At 41.9% G+C, this 12,661-nt stretch overlaps 1 protein-coding gene across 2 annotated transcripts in view; it reads left to right on the top strand.

The window, feature by feature from the left end:
- The window catches only part of CWC27 (CWC27 spliceosome associated cyclophilin), a 142,906-nt gene that overhangs the window by 14,910 nt on the left and 115,335 nt on the right, over positions 1-12,661 (top strand). For both annotated transcript variants that reach the window (XM_064140908.1, XM_064140909.1), the window contains exon 10: positions 5,832-6,004. In XM_064140908.1, the coding sequence (XP_063996978.1) occupies positions 5,832-6,004 (173 nt within the window). The remainder of the gene's footprint in view (positions 1-5,831; positions 6,005-12,661) is intronic.

Below are 12,661 nucleotides of genomic sequence, written 5' to 3' on the forward strand. Positions count from 1 at the left end.
TGGGAAATAGCCCTTAGAAACAAAGGGGTCCAGGAAGGTTGGACCTGCTTCAAGAAAGAACTCCTGAAGGCACAGGAGCAGGCAGTGCCACTGAGCCGGAAGATGAGCCGACGAGGGAGGCAGCCAGGCTGGATGGGCAGGGAGCTGCTGAAGGAATTAAAGATTAAAAAGAGAGTGTATCACCTTTGGAAAAGAGGGGAGGTGTCCCAGGAGAAGTTCAAGGAGGTTGCTAGGTCTTGTAGAGGAAAAATTAGAGAGGCAAAAGCCCACTTGGAGCTCAGGCTGGCCACAGCTGCCAAGGAAAATAAAAAGTGTTTCTTTAAATATATGAATAGCAAGAGAAGGGCCAAGGACAACCTCCAGTCCTTGTTAGATAGAGAGGGGAATAGAGTGACAAAGGATGAGGAAAAGGCAGAGGTGCTTAACACCTTCTTTGCCTCAATCTTCACTAGTGGGACAGGTTGTCTCCAGGACAGCTGGACTCCTGAAGTGGTGGATGGAGTCAGGGACCAGTACAGTCCCCCTCTAATCCATGAGGAAGCAGTAAGGGATCTGCTAAGTCACTTGGATCCTCACAAGTCCATGGGACCGGATGGGATCCACCCTAGGGTGCTGAGAGAGCTGGCAGCTGAGCTGGCCAAGCCACTCTCCATCATTTATCAGCAGTCCTGGCTCACTGGAGAGGTCCCTGAAGACTGGAAGCTGGCCAATGTGATTCCCATACACAAGAAGGGTCGTAAGGAGGAGCCAGAAAACTACAGACCTGTGAGCCTGACCTCAGTGCCAGGCAAGGTCATGGAACAGGTCATCTTGGGTGCCATCACAAAGCACCTACAGGATAGCCAAGGGATCAGGCCCAGCCAGCATGGGTTTAGGAAGGGCAGGTCCTGCCTCACCAACCTGATCTCCTTTTATGATCAGGTTACCCGCCTGGTGAATGTGGGGAAGGCTGTGGATGTAGTCTACTTGGACTTCAGCAAAGCCTTTGACACTGTCTGCCACAAGAAGCTCCTAGCCAAGCTGGCAGCTCATGGTTTGGACAGATTCACTCTGTGCTGGATCAAGAACTGGCTGGATGGCAGAGCTCAGAGAGTGGTGGTGAATGGTGCCACGTCCAGTTGGCAGCCAGTCACAAGTGGTGTTCCCCAAGGATCAGTGCTGGGCCCAGTCCTGTTCAATATCTTTATTGATGATCTGGACGAGGGCATTGAGTCCAGCATCAGTAAGTTTGCAGATGACACCAAGCTAGGAGCAGGTGTTGATCTGTTGGAAGGTAGGAGAGCCCTGCAGAGGGACCTGGACAGGCTGGATGGGTGGGCAGAGGCCAATGAGATGAGATTTAACAAGGCCAAGTGCAGGGTTCTGCACTTTGGCCACAATAACCCCAAGCAGCGCTATAGGCTGGGGACTGAGTGGCTGGAGAGCAGCCAGGAGGAAAGGGACCTGGGGGTACTGATAGATAGTAAGCTGAAGATGAGCCAGCAGTGTGCCCAGGTGGCCAAGAGAGCCAATGGCATCCTGGCCTGCATCAGGAACAGTGTGGCCAGTAGGACAAGGGAGGTTATTCTTCCCCTGTACTCAGCACTGGTCAGGCCACACCTTGAGTACTGTGTCCAGTTCTGGGCCCCTCAATTCAAGAAAGATGTTGAGGTACTGGAACATGTCCAGAGAAGGGCAACGAAGCTGGTGAGGGGCCTGGAGCACAAATCCTATGAGGAGAGGTTGAGAGAACTGGGCCTGTTTAGCCTGGAGAAGAGGAGGCTCAGGGGTGATCTTATTACTGTCTACAACTACCTGAAGGGACATTGTAGCCAGGTGGGGGTTGGCCTCTTCTCCCAGGTAACCAGCAATAGAACAAGGGGACACAGTCTCAAGTTGTGCCAGGGTAGGTATAGGCTGGATGTTAGGAAGAAGTTTTTCACAGAGAGAGTGATTTCCCATTGGAATGGGCTGCCCAGGGAGGTGGTGGAGGCACCGTCCCTGGGGGTCTTCAAGAAAAGACTGGATGAGGCACTCAGTGCCATGGTCTAGTTGACTGGCTAGGGCTGGGTGATAGGTTGGACTGGATGATCTTTGAGGTCTCTTCCAACCTGGTTGATTCTATGATTCTATGAAAGCTCTAAGGTTCATCCACCATGAGCATTCACAGCAGAGTGAGGTTAATACTGTGTACAACCTCTTGCATTTTACAACAATTGCTTAGCAGATACTTCAATCAATACAGTAGGTGTGTGGGAGGTAAAGTACCTCAGAATGATAAACCATTAATAAGAGTCCTGAGATCCCTTGTTAAAAAAAAATCAAGTCAACATTTCATTTGACATGAATAATGATGCAACTCTTGATGTCTGAGGGGAAGTCTCCGTATGAGTGAGAGTCTTGTTGGAAAAGATTTCTTTAGGAAAATAAAATTTCAGTGAGTCTGTATCACTTAGATTGTGTTGATGAAGACTGTCATATCTGAAAGACAGGAATTCTGAGTAATGAGGAAGTTAGGTAAAGCTAGGCAGGGAGATTATTTTAGTTACAATGAGATCATTGTGTGTGGTGCAGAGTAAGATCGCTAGCTGAAGTATGTCTTTGCCTTCAGCCATAGGCCATGGTCATGTAGCTTTTGAGACGAGGTTGTAATGTTTCAGGAAGAGTGTAACTTCCTGTTCCCCGAACTGCATCCTGAAAGTACTGTTTTGCGTATCTATCCACGCTGTATAGGTAGTGAAGTGAAGGAATGACACAACCTGTAATCTTCTTCTGCAAGGCATAGTATGAATTCAGATTGCGCTTCTCATTTGTGATTCTGCTGTGCAGGAGCATTTAAGTGTCAAAAGGGTTCTGAGAATGATATTTCGTTTATTTGGATGTTCAAATAGCCCTTTGTTCTTAACAAAGAACTGGGTTTGAGGAATACAGAATAGGGATATGCTAGTTATATTTATTTAAATGTTTTATTTCGCAGCCTAATTAATCTGAATGCTGTTGTAATAACGTCATGAAGCGGGGAAAAGGATTTTTTTTTCCATGCAGGTGTTTTCCTTAGGCTTCATTTCATTGAATGATCTTAGTTAGAATCTAGCATTTCAGGGAGTTACCTGAGCCTCATAAAGTGAGTTTGCAGATGACACCAAGCTAGGAGCAGGTGGGCAGACATTTAACAAGGCCAAGTGCAGAGTTCTGCACTTTGGCCACAACAACCCCAAGCAGCGTTACAGGCTGGGGACAGAGTGGCTGGGGAGCAGCCAGGAAGAAAGGGACCTGGGGGTACAGAGAGATAGCAGGCTGAAGATGAGCCAGCAGTGTGCCCAGGTGGCCAAGAGAGCCAATGGCATCCTGGCCTGCATCAGGAACAGTGTGGCCAGTAGTACAAGGGAGGTTATTCTTCCCCTGTACTCAACACTGGTCAGGCCACACCTTGAGTCCTGTGTCCAGTTCTGGGCCCCTCAATTCAAGAGAGATGTAGAGGTGCTGGAACGTGTCCAGAGAAGGGTGACAAAGCTGGTGAGAGGCCTGGAACACAAACCCTATGAGGAGAGGCTGAGGGAGCTGGTGTTGTTTATCCTGGAGAAGAGGAAGCTCAGGGGTGACCTCATTGCTGTCTACAACTACCTGAAGGGAGGTTGTAGCCAGGTGGGGGGTGGCCTCTTTTCCCAGGCAGCCAGCAATAGAACAAGGGGACACAGTCTCAAGTTGTGCCAGGGGAAGTACAGGCTGGATGTTAGGAGGAAGTTCTTGCCAGAGAGGGTGATTGGCATTGGAATGGACTGCTTAGGGAGGTGGTGGAGTCACCGTCCCTGGAAGTGTTTAAGAAAAGACTGGATGAGACACTTAGTGCCATGGTCTAGTTGACTGGCTAGGGCTGGGTGCTAGGTTGGGCTGGATGATCTTGGAGGTCTCTTCCAACCTGGTTGATTCTATGATACTAGTATTTTATCCTCTCTCTCAGATTAAATACATCACGGGGTCACTTCTGTATTTACATGGGTTCAACACAGTGGTAATTTTATAAGCCATTTTACAAGCAAATAATTCTCTACATGTCTCCTGGCCTCCCGCAGGTCACAATTCCTTGGCATGTAAGAGAAATATTTTGTTATTATTCTCTAAGCATCTAATTTTATTGTTCATGCTATTAAATATCATCCTGTTTCTCTTGCTGCAGTCCTCAAAGTCAGTAGCCTTTCATTATTCTGACACAAAATCTCTTCCGACCTTTTGATTTCTAGAGCAAAAATAAGTGTAGCGCAACACAGCTAATAAAGCAGCAGAACTAGGCACAGCTTGCAGGAGGCAGTTTTGCATTTCTTGTTACAAAGAGAACATCAACCAACTGAACAGTGGCTTCCCTTCTGAACTGTCATGTAGCCCACTCTTAGTGGAAACATGTAAAAATTTGTTAGTTGGTAAGTAAGGAGACTTCGCAAAAATGAGTGCCTAAAAAATACTAGATCAGATTGAATTAATAATGGGACAGAAGAGAAACTGAAGGAGAAGACGGGGCAGAAGTAAAGTGGCGGGTTCCAGGAATAAAGGAGTTGAAGAGGAAGGTTATACCTTGTCTTGTCATACTTATTCTAGAATACAACTAATGAAATCCTGTGCAGAGTGAGGGGAAGGGAAAGTTTGGGAAGTAGGGGCTTCAGCTGAGTTGGACAGTAAATTATCCATGTAATTCCCATCTTCTTGCTCAGATTTTTGTATTTTTAATTAATTTACTGAGCAACTGGCAGTTTGTCTGGAGTTACCCATTTTTATACTAGAAATTCTCCTGCCAGCATTTAATGTTTCAGTAAAATGCTCTTAGCTAAGCCCTGGCCAAATCATGAGGAGTCTGTCTTCAACACTGACAGTTAAAAACCTTGAACACAGTACTTTCATGCTCCAACGTTGGATTCTGCCCTGTGCCATTGAGGTCTTCCTGATAATTTATCAATTAGGCAAATCTTTCAGAAAGTTTCATTATCTTGTCTGGTAAACAAAACTTTCTGAGAAATTAAGTGATTTTTTTTTCTTCTTCCCAGTAAAACAATACTTATTAGGAACTTCCTGCCACAGGCCTCTACTACAGGAACAGGTTTGCCCATCAGTCTCTGTGAAGGAATTTACAAACTGATCAAAAGAGGCTGTGAAAACCTGCAGAATCAATCATCCCAACTTGCTACAGAGGTTATTATGCTTCCAGGCCTAGCGAAGGATGGCAAAAGAGGATAAACCGCCTTAGTTCAAAGACATTTGGAGGGAGAAAAAACTCGTTCTTCTCAGAAATTAAGAAGCCTAACTAAACCAAGGAATCTAAGTTTGACTATTTCCTTCCCTGAAGAAGGAATTCTGCATCAGTCTTAATGGAAGGACACCATCTCATAGACAGCAAGCTGGGATGATTGATTCTGCAGATTTTCACAGCCTCTTTTGATCAGTTTGTAAATTCCTTCACAGAGACTTGTGGACAAACCTGTTCATGTAGTACAGGCCTGTGGCAGGAAGTTCCTACTAAAATATTGTTTTACTGGGAAGAAAAAAAAATATTTTCTCAATCAAATTTTGGATTCATGAACAATAACTGAACACCACATTGCCGTTAGGTGTTTTGCAATCATGTAAGGCTAGAATATACCCTTTTACTTTATTAAAACATTCAGAAATTATCTACTTTGTGTATGAAAAAATAATTATTATTTTTCCTCCTCTGAATCAAGTAAGTTATTTGAAGAGTTTTCTTTGAAATTATTTTTCTTCTCTTTTGTGAGGGATTAAATTTTTAGGAAAAACTTCGTGTGTATTCAACATTCTGTAGTAAAAAGAAGCTAAAGGAGTTTTATAATTTCAAATCAATAAAGGAGGAAGATAATGATGAAGATGCTGATAGTGTGGGACGTGAAGCTGCTAGCAATGAGAGGTTCGAAATGAAAGAACGCATTGCCAAAAAGTTGAAAATTGAAACAAGTGAAAATGCTAAACAGCAACTTCAAGATGAAGAAACTAAGGCAGAGAAGAAAACAACTAGTCGCAGGTAGGAGTCTTGATTTTTCTTCCTTCATCTTGTTTACACTTAGATTTTCTGTTCCACTCCAGTTTTACAGTTACTTCATTGATAATTTAGTATTACATTAAAATTGCTCTCTCTTCTCTACCGCAAACCATGGAAGGTGACATTGGTTAGCTTTATTTTCTTATTGATACTTTTGTATGACAGTTTTGCTTTCCCCAGGTGAATTGTAAGTGAAAAGTATTTATCATGTGTGTGATGGTTTGGGAGTTACCCATCCCCACACACAATGAAATCACCCAGACTAGACTCAGATGGCTGGAAGTTAAGGAATGAAACTTCCTATTCACAGTTTAGCATGATATACAAGGAGGTATTTACAATATATTACAAATATTTACAGCTGTTTACAGATATATACAAGTTAAAAGTAATACAGAAACACAGTACCTATCCCAGAAATCAGAGTCTCCAGGAGGGGCTCCCAACCACCCCTTCCACCTTCTTTCCACCCGTCCACCTTATCCCAGAGTTTGTCTTATGTGCAAAGTGAGGTGGGAGGATCAGCAAGAGGAGGGTTAGAGCAGAATGATTAGCTGGGTTATACAGATCCAAGCGGAACAGCCCAGGTTGAAAACAGACACCGCACTCTGACAGATAGACTAACTTATCTGTGTTTGTGTCCTTGCTTTTATATATCTCAGCAAACCTGTGAGTGAAGTAGACATCACAATTGTTTTCTTTTCACAGCCTTTAATCTAATATTTCTCATTTAAATATTCTAATTAGCTTCAACCACACACATGTGTTACATTATACACAATTATAAGCTTGAATTTCAATGTTGCTTTATCCATGACAAAAAAGGGTAGTCTTCCACTACTGAGATTTCAGATAAAGACTTCCTAATCATCCATTAATGTCTGGCTTAACATAGCTGCCATTCTTGCAATATATCTGGTTTTTAACATGACAATTGTTACACAGGTTTTAGAAACAATCTAGGGTTGTTCTTAGAGGGTTAGAATATATCTGTGTTTAGTGGTACAACACAGTATTCAGATTATTATGTTTTTACAGCTGTATTCAGCTAATCAAACTATGGTTTCCAGTCATGTTACACATGTAATATAGCTGTAGTAATATGCAGTATAGCTGTGCCAGCATTCACATACTGATGAGCACTTAATTTTCAATGAGTTAATTTGATTTCTTGGCGTCTTGGCAATCTTTCTTCCAGTATTGGTTTGGGAATTTCTGCATAGTAAGTTTATATGCAAGTATCCATCGTGTATACAAGGAATGTGTAGTACACCTGACAGCAAACTTACTAGGAATTAACATCCAGTATTTCAATTAACATGGCCCCCAGATAGTACTAAACAATTAAATCTTTGCAAGTTTGACATTTAAATTTACTTAAATAAAGCTTACAGGGGTGTAGGAGGAGGAAGCATGCGAAAGGTAATTGAAAGGGCTCAGGTCCAGCCAGCATGAGTTTAGGAAGGGCAGATCCTGCCTTTCTAACCTGATCTCCTTCTGTGATCAGGTGACCCGCTTGGTGGATGTGGGGAGGCCTGTGGATGTGGTCTATCTGGACTTCAGCAAGGCCTTTGACACTGTCCCCCACAGCAAACTGCTGGTTAAGCTGTCAGCCCATGGCTTGGATGGCAACACTCTGTGCTGGGTTAGTAACTGGCTGGAGGACCGGACCCAGAGAGTGGTGGTGAATGGTGCCACATCCAGCTGGCAGCCAGTCACTAGTGGTGTCCCTCAGGGATCAGTGCTGGGCTCCATCCTCTTTAACATCTTCATAGATGATCTGGATGAGGGCATGGAGTCAGTCATCAGCAAGTTTGCAGATGGCACTAAGCTGGGGGCAGATGTGGCTGGGTTGGAGGGCAGACGGGCTCTGCAGCAGGACCTTGACCGCCTGGACAGATGGGCAGAGTCTAAAGGGATGGCATTCAGTAGCTCCAAGTGCCAGGTGCTGCACTTTGGCCACAACAACCCCATGCAGAGATACAGGCTGGGGTCGGAGTGGCTGGAGAGCAGCCAAACAAAAAGGGATCTGGGGGTGCTGATTGATACCCGCCTGAACATGAGCCAGCAGTGTGCCCAGGTGGCCAAGAGAGCCAATGGCATCCTGGCCTGCATCAGGAATGGTGTGGCCAGCAGGAGCAGGGAGGTCATTCTGCCCCTGTACTCTGCACTGGTTAGACCACACCTTGAGTCCTGTGTTCAGTTCTGGGCCCCCCAGTTTAGGAGGGACATTGAGATGCTTGAGCGTGTCCAGACAAGGGCGACGAGGCTGATGAGAGGCCTTGAGCACAAGCCCTATGAGGAGAGGCTGAGGGAGCTGGGATTGTTTAGCCTGGAGAAGAGAAGGCTCAGGGGAGACTTTATTGCTGTCTACAACTACCTGAGGGGAGGCTGTGGCCAGGAGGAGGTTGCTCTCTTCTCTCAGGTGGCCAGCACCAGAACAAGAGGACACAGCCTCAAGCTGCACCAGGGGAAATTTAGGCTGAAGGTGAGGAGAAAGTTCTTCACTGAGAGAGTCATTGGACACTGGAATGGGCTGCCTGGGGAGGTGGTGGAGTCGCCGTCCCTGGAGCTGTTCAAGGCAGGATTGGACGTGGCACTTGGTGCCATGGTCTAGGCTTGAGCTCTGTGGTAAAGGGTTGGACTTGATGATCTGTGAGGTCTCTTCCAACCCTGATGATAACTGTGAAATTTTTCTATTTTATTTCTGCACAGTTGACGTAAATAGCTACCTGACAAAATTATTCAGGCTTTGTCTGTATTAAACTCTGCATATGTAGTGACTCTCTTAGATTCTCTTCTCCAGCATTTTCTTCTAAACAGAACCGTTTCTCCTGTGTTTTTTATTTTCTTCTTCCTTCCTCTCTGCCCAGTCCCCTTCCCCCCCCATCTTCCTCTGTTTACTCCTACAACAGATACAATTTTATATATAATGGCCCAGACTTATTGCCAACAAAAATTCAGGACAATGACAAAAGAGTACATGGTATTTGATATTCACTTCCAAGTTCCATGAATCATCGTTCCTATTAACAACTGGGAAATCAAGGCTTTAGGTCAAGACACATACATTTGTAGTAATAGTGATACGCCTTGAGATGCAATACATATTGAAATTTTACTTGGAAAACAGGAGTAACTGAAACAGTCACTTATTTTCAGCCATCACACACCTGACTTGCATCCCTTATAGGCTGTTCTGGTTTTATGTGACTATATATACCTTCTGAAAATCAAAGAACTGTATTTTGATGAAGGGGCTCTTATGGTGGGCATTGAGTCTGTATCTTAATTGTAAAACAAAATTAAGAAGCAAGGGAGATCACACCCTGACTTTTGCAACTTGATGGTCATTGATTGCTTTTACTGAAAGTATTTGCTATGATTTTAAAAGCAAGTGTAAGAAATATTGACCATTTCACATGGATTAATATTTTTAACTCTGTGTGGCCTATATGTTTAGAAGCAGGCCATGCTTTTAGAGTGGTGTGAGGGTTTGGGCATGTTTTTAGCAGCAGGGAAGCATCACCTTCGAAGACATTGCTTAGTGCCACAAGTAACGTGAATCCTTGGACTTCATGTTTACGAAATAATTGTCTGGCATCTTGTAGGATGAAAATCAAAGGCATGGTATTGTTTGCTACAAATAAAATGTTATTAACTTTGAGGTCTGATGAGATAAAGTAATATAAACATAATTGAGTTTCATTTTCTGTAGTAGTGACATTTTTGTAAGTGTACTGGAAATGACTGATAATATTCTTATGGGAGTTCACCATCTACTGTGGTCCAAGAGCATGCTTATCAGGGCAGAGAGATGTGGGAGGAGCAAATTTTTTTTTTTTATGAACTCACCATACATAGCCTGAATATACTAGCATACCAGAGGGCCAAGAAACACCTATTAGAATTGTTCATCTCTTCAGCTATTTAAATAAGCTAATAGAATGAATGAACTTCTGAAAATATTTTATTCAGAGTACTATCTCTTAATGTGTATGACCTTTTCTACAAATCTGCCTTCATTTATAGCAGTCTTGTCTCTTTTAATGCAAATCCATTTGTAAAGTGAGAAATATGCACATCTGTTTCAGAGAAACAATATGGAAATAATAGACACCATAGACACCTTCTCAAATTCATGATTCTGAGGTCTGATACCATTTCTAAATGCAATCATAGTTGGAGTCATCAAATGGCAATATTGTGGTAATTTCAGTTCTGCATTTGAACCTTTTGTGTATTTTTGAAAAATAGGTTGAGGCATCTTGTGATTTTATATTAGGAAACCCTGGGAAAAAGAACATCCCAATCATTACGGAACAGTGGTAGAGAAATTCTGCAGGTCTGGGTTTTTTTTAATTAGAAAGCTTAAATCTAAACTTAAAAGTTTAGAACAGCTGTTTACATGAAGAATTCTATACTGATACAAGTGTTTCACATCATTGCAGAAGCAATCAAATTTATGGGCATTACATTGAATTTATTTAATAGTAATGATGATCTTCAAGGCCTTAGAGTAAACAATACTCCTTTCATAATTGGAAAAAATTTACATTTGTTTTCATCCTGTAGATGGAGCTCAAGTGCTACACATTTCTGGTTACTCGGCCTGTTGAAATTTTCAGTGCTTGTTTGCAAGAAACCCAGTATCCAGGAAGAGTGCAACTAATTGTACAGGTTTTCATTGTACAGTCAAAAAAATCAGTTGTGTTCTTATAAGGATGAGCTATCAAATAGCAATATGAAATAAGTGTTTAGAATAGATTAAACTGCTGAGGAATAAAAGCAGACTTTATAGTAGTTAGTATTGTGTGAATTTAACTCATTTTGTATTTCCTATTGTGTATTTTTATCCTAGTGATCCTATCAACTGGGGTTCTAAGTAGCAGCATTTATTTCATAAGAAAGCAGTAGTAATAAAGTCATAAAGGAATAATAATAGTAGTAGTTACTATCAATTGCAATTTTAACTAACAGTAGGTGTACTACCGCTCCTTTGTGTTAATTGTTCTTATATGCATGTTGCTTGTTCTGAGTTAAATAAAACATCCCATGAGGCTTCAGACATCTGCTGCGTACAGATAAAAGAAATTACTTGCGTCCTCAAAACAGAAGTCTGTAACATTGTTTAAAGTGTAATTTCACTGACTTCTGTTTTCTTCATTTGCTAAATGACAAGATGAGATAGCTAATTTGTTTACAGGTATTTGCACAGTAGCAATAAAAATAGTTAATAATGCTAAGAGACATGCTCAAGTTCATGCTATGTGCATTTCAGACCATGAAATAAAAGCTGCATATAGTTAAGACACTACAACATTTATTAGCATGGAACAACCAAAGGTACACTGAGAACGCAAGACTGATTTCCCAAAATCTGTGGTGCAGAACAGCCAAAGGTAACTGTGTGATATCATGGAAGTCTTTTTAAATAGACCTTTAAATCAAAACTTGTTCTTTGTAGTTCTGCATGTGTTATAAATGAAGAATTGAACCTTTGTATTCATAAATTAATAATATGTGGTAGGATATTTTGCTCTAACCATATTTACTGTGCACTTGTTATCTTATGCATGTAATGTAAGCATTATAACGAAAAGAAATAGAAATAATTTTGGGGACACAATTCTTAGTTGAAAATCTTAACTCGGTATTTGTAACAGTTACATTTCTGTGCAACTGTGTAACGCTTTCAAGGGGCAGAAACTGGTATCACCTGAATCTGCTGTCTATGGTGTTCATGCACTTGCTTTCAAAAAAGGAAATCATTGCAGAGGTGATGGAGTTAGCCTCGCTTTGGTCTGATTGAGTACGAGACTAGAGATTAATTTCAGAGGTTCCTGCTGACTTGAATGCGTCTGTGATCTTTTTTTTTACCTGCCCACTCACATAATTTTGTCTTTAGGAAGCCACCTTTGTACTTTTCTTGGTGACTGTTATTTGTATGTAGTGGCAGTGTGATGTGAATGCCATGTGCTGAGTGCTGCTCCTTCACTTACTTCACGATAATTATTGTTTCCAATGCAGTAATTCTGTATCTCATTCCACTAGAATTTTCTAAAACCAGGTATAACTGGTACTGTCAGGCCTTGCCCAACAATACAGCTTCTGTCCTTTTCAGTTTAGTACCAGGAAATTAATAAAAGTAGTTTTTGAGTCTTTGCATCTGGATTCTAACATCATTACACCTAAAGAACTGCATCTGTCTTCATATAGCAAATTCAGGTATTCTGTTAATAGTGTTTTAAGGTAAAGTTGATCACTAGATAAACTCTGGTTTATACTGTAATTTACTGCCAGTTACCACTGGGTTGTATTCACCATTTGACTACAACTGAACAGGAGAGGCATTCAAATGTAATTCGTAGGTATCAGAGTGTAGTTGGGGGCTATATTTAGTAACTGAGTGTAATCTTCTCCAGTGTTTAGATACCTTTGCCCTAACGGTACCTCATCCAGCTTTACATTTTAATTTCTCTGTGTTCATCTTGTATCCTTTTTCTGAAGTTTACTGTAGTATGTTGTTTTTCTTGTTACTTCAGCTACTTCATTAAGTCTTTTCTGCCTTTTTATTAAGCTGTGCCTGCTGATGACTTTCAGTCTGTCACACTAAGACATTTTTTCCTGTCCTTAAAT

The sequence above is a fragment of the Pogoniulus pusillus genome, chromosome Z (assembly GCF_015220805.1).
Source record: "Pogoniulus pusillus isolate bPogPus1 chromosome Z, bPogPus1.pri, whole genome shotgun sequence".
In the NCBI taxonomy this organism is placed as follows: domain Eukaryota; kingdom Metazoa; phylum Chordata; class Aves; order Piciformes; family Lybiidae; genus Pogoniulus; species Pogoniulus pusillus.